At 48.5% G+C, this 15,258-nt stretch overlaps 1 protein-coding gene across 1 annotated transcript; it reads right to left on the bottom strand.

The window, feature by feature from the left end:
- Positions 1-7,643: 7,643 nt before the first annotated feature.
- LOC135810566 (transcription intermediary factor 1-beta-like) lies at positions 7,644-9,386 on the bottom strand. The gene is made up of 2 exons (XM_065324059.1): positions 8,205-9,386; positions 7,644-7,664 (listed from the first exon to the last, which is right to left on the bottom strand). Exons 1-2 carry the CDS (start codon positions 9,384-9,386, stop codon positions 7,644-7,646), a joined length of 1,203 nt encoding a protein of 400 aa, XP_065180131.1.
- Between the last annotated feature and the right edge of the window lie 5,872 nt (positions 9,387-15,258).

Below are 15,258 nucleotides of genomic sequence, written 5' to 3'. Positions count from 1 at the left end.
TGCGTAGTGGTCAAAGCGTCCTCAAGTCAAGTCACTCAACTCGAGATCGCAACCGTTGCCCGTTTGGTATTGCGAATTCAAATAAAAAGAACAACAACAACAACCGTCCAAAATTACCGTACTCTACATTTTGTACTTACAACATCTTGTGCAAACTGTGTTGCAAACTGTGTTGCCTAACATCTGTGCAAAACAAGGTTACTACTAATACTAGTATTTAAGTTAAGTTGCATGGTCCTTTCTTCCAGTTGGGCACACACAATTTAAACAGACTAACACAGTGAGTACTCGTACACAGGCAGAGACCAAAAGGATTTACAGTCATGTGAAGCAGTGGACTTCAGAGTTGCTTGGTTAGAACATACTTTTCACTGCATCCAATATACATGTACATATACATACATGTATGCATGTACATATGCAAGTAAAGTACTTTGTCGAAGGACTCCTAACTAGCTACATGTACATATGAAATCGTCATTGCACATGTTTATGCATTGCGCAGCACCGTCCCTCCACTGCTCCAGATTACTGATTTAAAACACCTACCCTACAGTGTACATACATGTACGTGTACGTGTGTGCTGCAGGAGGTACATGTACATGTACATGTGCATGTACAAGTATGAAGCGCTTTGGAAGAAGGCAGTGTTTGTTGGCGCCCCTGTCCTATTGTTGCGCAACTCTTTCCCTTCCCACAGAACACGTGCGCGCTCGGCTGAAATTATCCACGTGTTGGTGGGAACGGTTCATGTAATACTTGTTGTGGTCGCGGTAGCGGTCGGGCATTTTTCTTGCAAAAGATAATAAGACCACCTGCGTGCGCCCATACTGCATGCCTTAGCATTGTTCCTGTTTCCAACAAGCTCACTACTAGTTCTACATGTTATTGGCAGGGCTCCAGAACCTCCTTGGGCCATTGCAACGAAGCTTATGCCAAACAATTCCCTTCGACTCGCAAGGTGTCGTCCTTGCCGTCGTGGCACATGATCTCAAACTCAATAATTACATGTGTGCATGACCTGAGAATGTAGACACAACGTCATAGACATCCCAATGATCCCATCCAGGATAGCCGGGCAATGGACACTTGATTTGTTTGCTTTGTTCACTGATCATGATGGCTATGCAGCAAGAGATTGAGTGGCGTTCGGGAGGCAGAGGCAGAGAGGTCTGAGGAAGTTCTCTGGACGAATTCCGATCGTCAGGAGGCACTGTCTAGGTCAGACTTATCGTACTCATGGGCGGCCTTGTCTCTGTTTGTTTGCCTCAAGTAAGGTCGTTTACAAAATGGAGGTGGGTGATAATGATTCTGTGCCTGTACCGGCGCCCATCCCCGGTCATGTTTCCCATAGATGATCCATGTACATGGATAGGCAGCACATTTAATTTCTATCGTCCTTAGCCGTGGGAATGTTTACCTTGACTCCGCTTGGAGTTACATGCACCGGTGCACGTAGGGCCGTACTCTAGATAATAATGAGATATGGGAAGTCCCTATGCCAGCTGCCAGTTCCCGTTCGTCTTATCGTAACTGTCGGTGCAAGGGGTCCACTGACTCAGCTAAGCCTCATCTTCCATGGTGCCAAAGACACTGACAGGCTTGGTTTCACGCCGTAGGAACAGCAGGATGAATACGCACGTGTGCAAGTTTCACCCCAGCGCTATCTGTCAACATGTCAAGAATGACAAGAAGACCGGCAATCAATGCTGTCATGGGCCTAATGTGATCATTACGTGCATGATACATGTATGCATTGTATGCATTGTGCTTTGGCATGTAACTAAAATTTAATACATGTAAAATCATATAGAACTGTAGATTTACTGGTACCGTGGCAGTTGATAGTTCCAATGGACCCCTTATCACTACCTGTAGAGCATCCACAGTCTTTCATTGTACAGTCATGCACATGTACATGTACATGTGCATGAACTGGTACAAGTAAATATTAGTAATATTAAATGAAGAGGTCTGATAGTGATAGTCACGAGTTGTTCTGCTTGCCTCCTGGTCATGCTAGCGACGTTGCGTTGTGTGCCGCTTCGCTTAAATACATGTACATGTACTAGTATAATAAAAATGTGCAGACTGTATTAAAGCCGAAATCCTGTCATGTGATAGTTCTGACCAGGAGCCATGCATGGCTGTGCGCCTGACGATAGCGGTTAAAACAACGCAGCCAGCGGTCCCACTGATCTGCAGCCTGGAAATTGAACGATGATGGAGGGGACACCTGTGAGAAGTGAACCATCCCCGGAAGAGAAACCTGGGCGGGCTCGGGCGCCGAAGAAGACGTAGAAGGCGCTCCACCGGAGGAGCTACCTGAACCACCATTGCTGCCTCCGCCACCGGCGGGGGAAGATCCGCGGGAAGCGGGCTGAACCGAGCTGGGGTCCGAAGAAGACATGGCTTCTGGACCGCTGCCACCATGTAGTGTTTCGTACTTTAGTCTAACCAGACCAACCAGAGAGCCAAGACATTAGTTCTAACTGTTGTACTCCGATAAGACAAAGAACCTAGAACACATGCAATCTACTAGATATATACATACGGCTAAAGTGGGAAGGAGGAATGGAATGCTAGATCATGTAAGTGGATCATGATGATGGGAATGATATCGGAATGCATGTATGCATGGGCTTCATGCATCTAGTCACATGACACTACAAAGGCCATGGACACTTTTGATTCCCGCGGGCAAATTTTGGTCGCCCGCAGGAATATCTCCATGGTGACTTTCCTGTAAACGTGGATTTACCTGTCGTGTGAATCGCCTATTACTAGCTGGTTGTGTTTCTCAACGCAATTGCACAAACAGTACAGTAGCCTCGTACGCCCAAGAACGCGGTTTCAGAGGGCCAGCCTAACAAAGTTCTTATTTTTCAGCGCCCCAGGCTACGTTAATTTTCGCGTTCTTACGCGTCCAACATGCCCCGTGACGCTCATGTACAATGCACAGTCTTTGCGCTACATGTACCGGTTGTACTCTTTACATCCACGTGTAGTATGTAGCGCTGCACTATTGTGATGTTTTCGTGAGGATCCGACAAGATCTTCATTTTTTTATTAAAAGTTTGTGACTTGTTTTTCGTGTACTCGGACAAGATCATGAAGGTGCAATCCGCTTGCAAAACAAACCGGCGCTCAAATATCACGTCTCTTTCTCTCTCTCCTTTTCAGAAGATAGGGCTTGAAAGTGCTACGTCACAGCATAGCAACAATTATTTCAAAAATTCAAAAACTGGATCCACTTGGATCCAGTTTTTGTATGAATCCAAGCACATTTCAAGCGGTCTTACCCACAGCATGGTGATGTAGCCAGTGAAACTGACTGATTTGGCTACTGGGGGGCGCGGGGTTACAACTGGTGGCGAAATAAAAGTCACACCTGCATGCGACATGAGTGGGTTGCTATGCACCCACATACTTAGGCAATAGCAAAGTCACACCTTAGTGGATCCAAAAATAGAAATCTGATGTCAACTTCCTACTCCCTGGCCGTTTTGACGTCATCACTTTCAAGCCCTATTTCATTGTAGCAGGGAGTAGGAAGTTGATATCAGATTTCTATTTTTGGTTTCAAGAGTCCATAACCCTGGGTTATGGACTCTTGATTGTACTGTAGTAGTTATTACAATACCAAAAAAATGTCGCGTTCTTAAAGGGGAAGTATACCCTAAAATCAAATTTTCACCAGTTGTAGTCTTCGGGGTGCTGAGTCGAATGGTCTTGGTCCGAGGAAGCTGAGACGCTCCCTTCCTACTTGAATCCCAATCGAACTCGCGCACTTCCACCGAAACTGGGTGACTGCGCCCTACTAGATGGGGATTTGTATGCAAAATGTCACTAAAAGCGCCATTTCGTTCTTATAAAAGCACGGATGACCGCGATTGGCCCATATGTTGTAGTCTTTTGGACGCTGAGTCGACTGGTTTTGGTCCGAAAAGGCTGCGATGCAGCGTTCCTCCTTTATTCCCAATCGAACATGGTTGAACAAGCGGTCACGTGCTCCTGCGTACGCCAGTCACCTGGTCACCGTGCCTGCAGGGTACAACTTACTAGCCTGTTTGACCTTTTTTGGGTGCAGTCCTGTCACTCGAGTTGAACTCGAGTTGAACCTTGGTGTGAAAGTTCTCGCCTGCTGGCGCGGTGACCAGGTGATTTGGGCACCCAGGAGCACGTGACCGCTTGTTCAACCATGTTCGATTGGGAATAAAGGAGGAACGCTGCATCGCAGCCTTTTCGGACCAAAACCAGTCGACTCAGCGTCCAAAAGACTACAACATATGGGCCAATCGCGGTCATCCGTGCTTTTATAAGAACGAAATGGCGCTTTTAGTGACATTTTGCATACAAATCCCCATCTAGTAGGGCGCAGTCACCCAGTTTCGGTGGAAGTGCGCGAGTTCGATTGGGATTCAAGTAGGAAGGGAGCGTCGCAGCTTCCTCGGACCAAGACCATTCGACTCAGCACCCAGAAGACTACAACTGGTGAAAATTTGATTTTAGGGTATACTTCCCCTTTAAAAATCTTGGAGTTCGGCTAGGGCGTTCTTAGATTTCCAGCCTGGACGTTCTTGGGCGTACAAGTCTACTGTACTACTACTAGTAGTAGTACTGTATACGGAAACCTAGTCGATTGACCGGGCCAGGGGGCGCCGGCGCCCTCAGCTCAGCGCCTGCAGAACGCTGCGTGCATGCAGTGCACAAAGTCATGTTGATCCCATGCTATGCATGTATGCTGGCATAATCTGCCGGTGCCTACTACTACTAGTACCTCGTCCCTTCCAGATAAGACCACCACTAGCACTCATCAGGTGCAGTGTAGATCTACACGTCATACATGTACATGTACATAGACCACCCTTTTCAGGTGATCTACGGATATTTCCCCTAGTTTGAGGGGATTATGGCTCATAATCCCCTCAAACGAGGGGATCTCATATCCACAGGAAATCCTGTGGATCCCCTCGGACGGTGGGTCGGACCCAGTCCTTCTACCAGCATAACCAAACGAGCTAGCTCCCTTGGCTGCTGCTTGAATATGCAAGAATGGGCCTTCCAGATAAAGTCTAAAAGGGGAAGTGGCTATACAGTCAGCTTCGCTTATAACGACACTCTGCGGGGCATCAGAAAAGTGTCCTTATTCGCGAAGTGTCGTTATACCCGAAGTCTCATTATATGTATTTCAGGTGGAAGGGACTTTGCTCTGGGCATAGAAATGCTGTCGTTATTCGCGAATTGTCGTTACATCCGCAGTCGTTATTAGCGAAGTTGACTATAGTTATCAAAAGAAAAGCATATTGCCATTATTGGTGAAACAAAACTAGGGAAGTGGCAATCTTTCTATCAGCAACAAACAAGAGCATCTTAATTTGCAACATGCTACAAGTACATGAACCGGGTGTGCCGAACACCGGTAACCATAGAGACACACCACACTTTCATATAGATACTGGTTATAAATAGACCGAGTAAGGAAAATAATCCAATAGCCTATGGAGAGTAAACGAAATTGAGTCAATGACAACAAATGCTCGTCCAGCACACGAGTTGTCATAGAAATATTGAACGAAATGACAAAGACGCATAGTAATGAGCATCGCCGTGCAATGCAAACTTTGGTTTCTAGTACAGTGAAATTCCTTCTTTCACAGACCTGAAAGATAAATCTTTGCAGCAGTTAGCCTACTACTAACTCAATGTCATTGGTTCTACATGTACGTGTAGATGTACCCATTCACGCTCTCCTGGTCTTGTCAAATTTGTTCCACACGATCACAAACAATCCATCTTATTTCGGATACTCTTACACCATTTGACTAAGCCATGGGACGGACGTCAGTGTCTGACACTTCTTCATTGTAGTCTTTGATTTGTAGGGAATAAATCGCCTCCACGCCGGTAGGTGACAGACGAACAGAGCACCTCAAATTATTTTCAAATAATTACAATATCTACTATTTCGTCGTCTTCACTTGATCGCTATCAGTATCGCTTTTCCCCACGGTCTTGTCAGCTACCAACAAGCAGCAGAGTTCATGAGGCTTCGTCTTGGGAGACAAACCAAAGAAAGTGTGTGACAATCCGCATTCGCCTCAGTCAAACCAATAAGTGGATCAAAAGTTTCAAAACCTGGAGAGGCGACGAACAAACGACTATATCAGAACTACCGGTACTTCGCGTTCGGTGTTCCGTTCACAGTGCACTGGTTCATGCTGCATCACCCGAAAAGTGTGGTCTATACAGGATATTGCACGGTGTCCGAGAGGATTATTTTTCATAATAATCCACGCGGCGCTGCGCGCCTTGGGGATTTGAAAAATAATCCCCTCGGAACCGTGCAATATCCTATACATACATACTAGAACTGCATGCTGTTTCGTTCTTTGTGAACTCATCAGCGCAGCACAGAGGAAATGAGGCCGAACCTACTAAAACTGTGTAGTTCTGCTCCTACCTCCTAAAGGATGCTCCGAATTTTCAACCACCAATCAATTATGCCGGCATCATTGAATCCGCCGGAACCTGCTCAAGAGATGCTGAAGCGTTGTTTGAAACATGATAGACAACCTAAGTATGTCTTTCTGCACTCCAACCAGTGTCTGTGTGTGTGTGGGGGGGGGGGGGGCGAGAAAGCCATTGTATGTTGCTTTAGAAAGTCTGGATTTAATAACATCTGCGAGAAATGCTATGTGGGGCAGAATCAAACTGAGATGAACAGGCAGCTAATCAACGGATTCTAGCAGCGCACCTTCATTCCAAATGTGCTCTACTCATCCAACTCTTCACGTCCTGGTCATCCCTTGTTCGTAGGAGACGATATTGTAGTACCCGAGTACCCATGTGAAGTCACCGCTGGTCACTACTGGTGAACCAGGGCAAAATGGAAATCTAGACAGCCCGAGCAGGAGTGTAATGAAGGCAGCGCATGGCCGCACTGAGTATTCATAGACATGCCATCTTGTTGAGAGACGGGGCGGGGATGGGCCGGTAAAGGTGCTACAGCTATTAGTACAACGTACATGACTTGTAGTACTGATTGATGTTGAGCATGGCCGCCGCCGTGTTCTACAATCACTATAACTATGAGTCCGACAATAGATGAGATTGTGAGATAAGGCATTGGGAAAATCATGGTCATGGCTCTGAAATATATGCCTCCAGATCAAGCAGTTGCGCAAGGGATCAGCATTCAAAATCGTTTGTACAGTTGAGAGAGTATGAAGTGCACAAAGTGCAAGCGAAACGTCTTCGACAAAATCATAAAACGCTCAAATCTGCGCACAGCTATGCTGAAGCGAACAGGCACAGAAGTAGCTGAAGGCCATACCCCCGACACTCTCTAGTGCACATACCATTCAACATACAAAAACAAGTAGCATACAGCAAGGTTATACGGAAGGAGATACCAGCATTCCATCAACATTGCTGGCTACCATGCTGAGAGTGAAATACATGTACATGTAGCGGTACATGTGAAGGTGGAAAGAAGGCACTGGACTATAAGAGTGATGTTGCGGCCCATAACCTACATGTACATATGCACTGGTAATACCAATACACTGTAGTACAGTCATGTACAGACCAGTACTGTATCCTAGCACTAGCATACTGTATGAAGTATTGATGACGTCATTCAGACCTGCTTGGCCGGCGACTAGAGCAGAGATAAATTACCACTGGCACAAGACACACCAAGAGGTTATTAACTAGAGAGACAAGGCAAAAACCGGATCGATGCCGGGCAACTTATCTCTGCAGTAAAGCACAGCTTACCCCTGGGTACAGCAATGGTCTCACTCTGGCCAGATCTCTGGTGTGTCCCTGTCAGTGTGTGCTGATCACAATCCAACCGCAGTGCTATGATGTCACCATCTTGCCATACCTGACCAAGACTTGTGTTGTTGCCCACACTGTACTCTTGGCAGTTACTGTGGCTGCACCAACCCAAGAATGGCCTCTCTTCTGTACACGGCGCATGTGTTGTACAACGTTCTTTAACGACCCCAAGGAAGACCCCATTTCCACGGCAACTGATCTGGGCTGAGCACTCCACCACACCATGGCAATAACTGCCCAATGTGGAGATTGTGTCAAAAGTGGAAGCATCTGTATGTGATACTTCATATCCATCACTCGACAGAGAAAACTTTGTAGGCTTGCAGCTAAATGGATCGAACACTGCCTGCGCACGTACAGTATTCTTCTTCACTGACTCTGCGCGGGAGGCAGAGTCGACAAGACGTCCAAGCTGTGATGTACGCTTCTTCTCCATATCATCCGTTGCAAATGCACGGTAGGATACAGTGAAATCAACATCCACTCGATGATCATCACTGATATCAGCTTCCTCGTTGCTATTGACAACATCCTTGATCTGTGTCTGCAGGATCTTCTCTGCAGTCAAAAGATTACTGTTGCCGAGATTCTGCACGAGATGCTCACAGCAATCCAGTTGAAAGGTTTTCTTTCCCACAATGGCGGACTGCTTCTCCAGGTCTTGCAGTGCTTTCCAGCGCCGAGTGTCCAGCTCATTCAGAAGATCTTCTTGTCTGCGCTGCAGGTTTTTGATGTGCGTATTGAAATCAGCTACAATTTCCTCTGACAATGCCTCCACCTTCTCATTGATTTCTGCGGTTCGTGTTGCAATGTGCACATTCATTTCACTGAGGTGCTCTCTCCACGCGTCGCTAGAATCACTTAGCAGCGACTTCCACTGAGCTCGTTTTCTTTCAGCTGCTGTGGCTATCTCTTCAATACTTGGTGAACAGCTAGCATGACGCTGCTCGGAGCACCTCTGACATGTCAACTGTTCACATTTCTTGCAGTAGGATTCCACTAGAAAATGTGGGTGCAGGCTACAATGAAGGAATTCTGAATCGGCTACTGTATCGTCCTCTGCTGCCGTTCTCATCGTGTGCACTGACTGGAGATGGTGTCCACAGCAGCTTCTCTTCATCAAATGTAATTTCTCATGTCCCTCACACATGTATAATCCACAGTCGACACATAGCGAAGTAGCCGGGCAAGATTCTCCCTGGCATTCTAGGCTTTGACATACGAGCTGTTTCTCTGAATGATCTGATTGCAGCTCGCTACCTTCCTTGCCTCTCATCTCTACCCTTTGAACTGGCCAGTCGGCTAGGGATTCCTCCAGTCTTACTCCTGGCATACCTGATGCTGCCACAGTCAAGCATTTGCAGCACGACACCGTTCCGTCATTGCTCAAATGTTGTCCGAGACACGTGACGCACATGGCGTGCAAGCAATTCAATACCTTCATCTTGAGAGAGTCTGCTGCGCTGTGGCACGCCACGCAGCAGCGAAGATTGCTCACATCTTTGCCGATGGCATTGTGAACTTCAAGATCGTCAGCCATTTCAAAGATGCAGAATTGTATATGGTAGAAAAACATTTTCTTCGTCCTCACACAGTATACCAGATATACTGTATTCTGAGCAGCACTGCACTCGAGTCATGAGCAGTGCACTGGTGACGAAAAACAGTTCATTTGTAGCATGCACCGCGACAAATGAAGTACATGTACATGTACACACATGTCATGTACTACCGTACTATACTAGACTGGCAATATTATGTTGCCGCGTAACGAGTATTGAACGCAGGGGCCCGGGGGGTGCGGCGTAACGCGCGACCAGGCTAGTGCGACAAATTTTCGTTGAGTTCGTAACGCGCGTCCGGCGGGGTGCGGCGATCTTTTCATTGCAGTTTGCACTGCAAAAAAAAGGCTGAAAACTGTGAACCCCTATGTCACTTTCCTTTTGATGATCTCTTTGTGAACAGATCACTCTGATAGTTAAAATATACAGTCTTCTATTGATATCGTTGTCGCCCTTTGCCGTCGGGTTTGTAACAGTTGGATAGCAACTGAATTTCTGTGCCTTCAATGTGGATGAAAAGAAAAAATGATGCGGCAAAAGCAAAAAAATGATGCGGCAATAGCAAAAAAGTGATGCGGCAATAGCAAAAAAAGGACTGCGGCAATATTTATTTATTTATTTATTTATTCAACATCTCCTGGCCCGTCCGAAGACTGCCAATAAACATGAGAGGTCAGGTGATAGCCAACCACGGCAAGCTAAAAAGGGGAAAAAAAGAAAGATGCTGTCAGAGAGGGAAAGGAGATAGGGAGAGAAAAAGAAAGGGAGGCACATTAATAATACATGGGATCACTTCGGATGAGACAGTGTGGAAAGCTGGACTGTGAATTTCCTGATATCCTGGCATGTCTTAATGCTAGTAGGCAGGTTAGACCAAAGGGAGTATGCTGAGAAGAAAGGGGATTTCAAAAACAGAGAGGAACTAGCTCGGGGCAGTGATAAGGCATTGCGTGTTGGTCTAGTGGTAACAAACCAGTTGTACTTGGCAATATGTTTCGGGACTTGGGCTAGGAAGATTTTTTGCACAAGGATACAAAGATGCTGCTGATGTCGGGCAAGAAGAGGGTGCGTGGAAGCAAGTTTATAAAGACAAAGGGAGGCAAATGTTTGGTCTTTTCGAAACAGAATTTTCAGAAGCAAGCGTTGATGTACCTCCAGTCTGTGGAGTAAAGTCTGAGACAACCCGCACCAAGCTATATCGCAATAGTCAAATATAGGCAAAATGTACGACTTAAAGAACAATTTTCTGCAGTTATCATTCAAGTGTTGGCAGTGGGGTTGTAGCATACCTAAGGACGCACTCGCACGCTTGCACACAGACTGGACTTGTGGAGACCAGGAGAGTTGGCGGTCGAGAATAACGCCCAGGTGCTTGTGCTCGTTAACAACTTTAATAGGTGTACTATTTAGACCAGGAAAATACAGAAGTTGAGTGGGGGGCGAGGGAGAGAAGAACATGGCCTCGGTTTTGGCGAGGTTAGGCTTCAGTTTCCAGGTTTCCATCCATGTTACTGTAGCGTTGACCCCGGACTGCATGGAGGCCGTGAGGTTGTCTGCCGAGCTGTCGGAGCACATCAGAGCAGTGTCGTCAGCAAAAAGACTTACATTTGGTACAAGGGCTGGCAAGTCATTAACGTACAGTAGAAATAGGAGCGGCCCAAGTATGGACCCCTGGGGTACCCCAGACACGACTAGTAATGGGTCTGATAGGGAGGTAGATACTCTGACAGTCTGGTGGCGGCAGGAAAGATAGGATGAGAGCCATTGCAGGGCTGGACCGTGTACCAAGAAGACGGACTCTAGCTTTGCAAGCAGACCACGATGCCAGACGGTGTCGAAAGCTTTCGCTAGGTCAAAGAACACGATGCCAACATGCCGCCTGAGGTTCCGCTGGGTGTAGATGTCTTGTACTAGACGTGTTAGTTGGAAAGTTGTGGAGTCTCCACGGCAGAAACCGGATTGAGATGGTGAAAGCGCTGGGGTGACGTGGCAGTACAGAGACTCAAAGAAAATACGTTCACAGACCTTGGACACAGCGGGAAGGAGAGAGATTGGTCTGTAGTTGCCAGCCTGAGAGCGTTGGCCTTTCTTATAGATCGGGACGATAACAGCAGATTTCCAGACGGACGGAAATACTCCTGTACGATATGACATGTTAAAGAGCAGGCACAAGGGATAGGACAGAGATGGCGCAAGCCATTTGAGAACCTCATTGGGTATGCCATCTTCGCCAGGGGACTTACAATTCTTCAGGAGTTTGAGGTGCTTACAGACGGTAGCAGTCGTGGTAACGACGCGTGTGAGTGGTGCGCTAAGTTCAGGGGCTGGGGACAGCGATGGAATGACCCAATTCGGATCTTCCGGAATGCCGGATGAAACAAACTGCTTGTTCAGCGTGTCTGCAATCGCCTTCACATCGTGCTGGCGGTTGCCATGGGAGTCCGTCAGGTACTGGATTGGCGCGCGGGAGGTCCCGCGGCACTGGTTGCGAATGAATTGGTGGAGTGATGGGCGATCGGGGGAGGAGAGTGTTGCAGAAAGAGAGTTTAGAAAGGAGCGGTGTGAGGTACGAGAAAGGTGCTTGACGAAGTTGCGTTGAACTCGGTAAGCCTCCCGGTTAACCGGCGTTGGGAATTTCTTGTAGATGCTGAAAAGATCACGCTTGCGCTTCACTTCAGATACGAGGGACCGTGTCACCCATGGGGGACTAGATGTCGAGGATGTTGGGTTGGAATGTTTCCGGTTGTTGTAGCCGATAGCAAAGTTAGAGAGGTGCTGTTGGAACCCTCGTTCAAGGACGGCTGCAAAGTGATCTACCGCGGCGTCAACAGTTGGAGAGCCTTCTGGTTGCAGAAACGACCAGTCGTGGCAGGAGAAATCAGCGTTCATAGAGTCGCAGCACTGAGAGGGAACTCGACGGAAGCGATATGGGAACGGTTTGCGAGAAGGAAGTGGCAGGTCTGGATCCGAGGGCAATGAGACGGCGAACTGGCATGAAACCATGAGATGGTCCGAGGAGCCAAGAGCGCAAGCTGTGTGAACGTCCGTCGCCAGCAGGGGTTGGTTCGTGAAGACAAGGTCTAGACATGACTGTGTTCCGGAAGATGTTGTGTGCGTTGGACTCTGCACCAGCTGATCCAAACCGAAGCAGGTAAGGGTGCGAAAAAGTGCCGCCCCAGCAGGACACGTTAAATCCGATGGGCACCACCGTTTGTGCTTACTGTTGAAGTCCCCAGCCATTATGACATGGTACGATGACATGGGAACGGTTACCAAAGCACTAGCTAGCATATCACAGAAGTGGTCTATTTCCGTGGTTTTGACTGAGGGCGGACGGTAGGTACAGCAGACGAGGATGGGTGTCGGGGAGCCTAAGATTGGGTGAAGCTCAACCCATACGGATTCACAGGTCGGACGAGCAAGGTCGTCGCGAACTTGGACTCTTCCGAAGCGATTTTGCCGGACAAGAATCGCAACTCCACCATATCCTCTGGTTGCCGTACCGGATTTGTTATCATGAGGTGGTCGGTCGCGACGAAATGTGGTATAACCGGAGATGGTGAGCGCTATGCTTGGATTTAGCCATGTTTCATTTAGACAGATGACATCAGGTTTGTTGAAATCAGCAATGACAGACAGTTCGGCAGATTTGTTAACGATTGAGCGGCAATTTACGGAAAGCAAGGTCAGTTTACCCTGGCAAGGGGGGAAGTAGGGCCGAGCCAGTGGATTCAGCTGTGGTCGCGCCATCATGCTGAGCCTGAGGAGAGGACGTTGTTTGCCTGGTTGGCATTGCTGGTGTCAAAACTGTCCGCGGCAAAACGCCAGGGCCTAACCGTGTGCGAAAGAGCATCCGGCCAGAACCCTTTGTCACCGACTGTGTTCTCATCAGCTGCCTCGACGGTCACCCGTGCGTAGGCAGTTCTGAAGTGCTTGGATGCAAATATGACACCTTCCTGAATCTGCACTCCTCGGGCAGAGCACCATTCAGCAATTGATGATGCGGAGCAGTGTGGCTGCACGTTGCCAACGTAAAACACTTTGCGTTTGGCCCGGGGTGATGCCGTGAGGTCTACTGCCGGCTCGCTATCACGAGCCGGCTTGGTGTAGCGGGATGTTTCCACCCGCCTTGTTATGCTTTGAGCTAGCTGGGACTGACTACTAGTATCTGCCGCGTGCCTTTGTCTCTGGGCGGCTGGAGTGCGTCTGCCCTGGTGTTCCTGCCATTCATGTACTTGTTGTTCAGTATCGGTGGACCTACGGGATGCATCCAGGCCTGCTGCGGGGCTGGAGCTACGACTTGGGCTGTGTTTACATGAAGCGTTTCAACCCGGGTTGAGTTCGACCCGGGTCAGATTTCAACCCGCCATGTGCACAAAGTGAATGGCGCGTTTACATGACGCATTGCGCTTGACCCGGGTTGAAATTTCGCCCCGGGTTGATTTCAACCCTCCCCCCAAGGGGAGGGTTGAAATCAACCCGGGTCAAGAAAATCGTACAAACGTACTTCTGTGCGTATCTCGCGCCAGGTTTGAACAGCACTGCAGATGCAAATTTCGCGCGAACGGATTCACGTGACCATACAGGACTGTAGAAGTGGACTTTTGGCGGCATATCAGTATTTGACCCGGGTCAACTGTCTTCATGTAAACGCTCACCTCCTTTGTCTATCGTACAGACTTTCAACCCGGGCTGAACTCGACCCGGGTTGAAATTTCTCATGTAAACACAGCCTTGGAGTAGTGCTGGACCTACGGGATGCATGCACGCCTGCTGCGGGGCTGGAACTACGACTTGTAGTAGTGTTGGGTTGTGGCACACGCGTTTCTCCTGGCAGGCTGCCACTGCCGGCGTGTGTACCGTACGTTTGTACAGACCTGCCCGTTGTGGTGCTGAGCCTCGCACGTGCACTTGCAGTTTGTGTGGCGGTTCCTAGTACTACGTCGCTGTACTGGTGTGGCATGGCGTGCTGTGTGTGTACGCTAGTATCTCGCAGGTCAGCCATTTCCCGCCTCAGCTGTTGAATTTCAAGCTTCAAGGAAGCAATTTCATCATCTCTTCCCACCCTAATTGCCACTATTTCTTTATTCAGGTCCATTATTGTCGAGGACAATGCGGCCAAAGCAGTCGTGACATGTCCTATACCGGTCATACCTTCCAGGATGGGGTGGGACCCAATCCCCTCCTTCCGGAGCGCTCCCACCAGGTCGGGCCGTGAGAAGGAGTCCGCTTTCGACCAGGAATATACGTGGTGTTGACATTAACTCTTTTCGGCAAGATATCCTTGAGGCTTCTCTACATGATTTTTCGGATCACAATGATGTAAATCACATGTGGAAAGAGTGGCACACTAAGTTCCTGTACGTTTTGGACAAGCATGCCCCGCTGCACAACTCTAAGCCTTCTCGGAGGGCGATACCTCCCTGGTCTGACAGAGAGCTGCACCAGCTCGAACAGCGTAAACGGCGGCTGCACAGTCGTTGGCGGAAGGATAGGACAAACGGCACACTGTATGCAGAGTTTAAACAAGCACGTAGCACTGCTCGGAACGCGTATCGGCGCAAGCGAAACGAGTACTTCTCCCGTCAGTGCGAAGAAAATGTGGCCACCCTAGGAAGTCTTGGGCCATTCTAAATGCAGTCACTGGGCGTTCACGTCGCCGCCAAGATCCTAGTTGTAGCATCAGCGAGGTGGCCGACACGTTCCACTCCATTGTCACCGATCCCAACCGTCCTGAACAACTCTGTACCCCGCACGGTCCCGCTGGACTCGTCTCCTTAACCGAACTTGATCCTGTGACTCCTGCTGACGTCCGACGTCTCCTTGAGAAGTTGGATGCGCGGAAAGCCA

This window comes from Sycon ciliatum, chromosome 2 (genome assembly GCF_964019385.1).
Source record: "Sycon ciliatum chromosome 2, ocSycCili1.1, whole genome shotgun sequence".
Classification (NCBI taxonomy): domain Eukaryota; kingdom Metazoa; phylum Porifera; class Calcarea; order Leucosolenida; family Sycettidae; genus Sycon; species Sycon ciliatum.
Note: the sequence above shows the minus strand (reverse complement) of the source record. Positions and strands in the feature narration are given on the sequence as shown.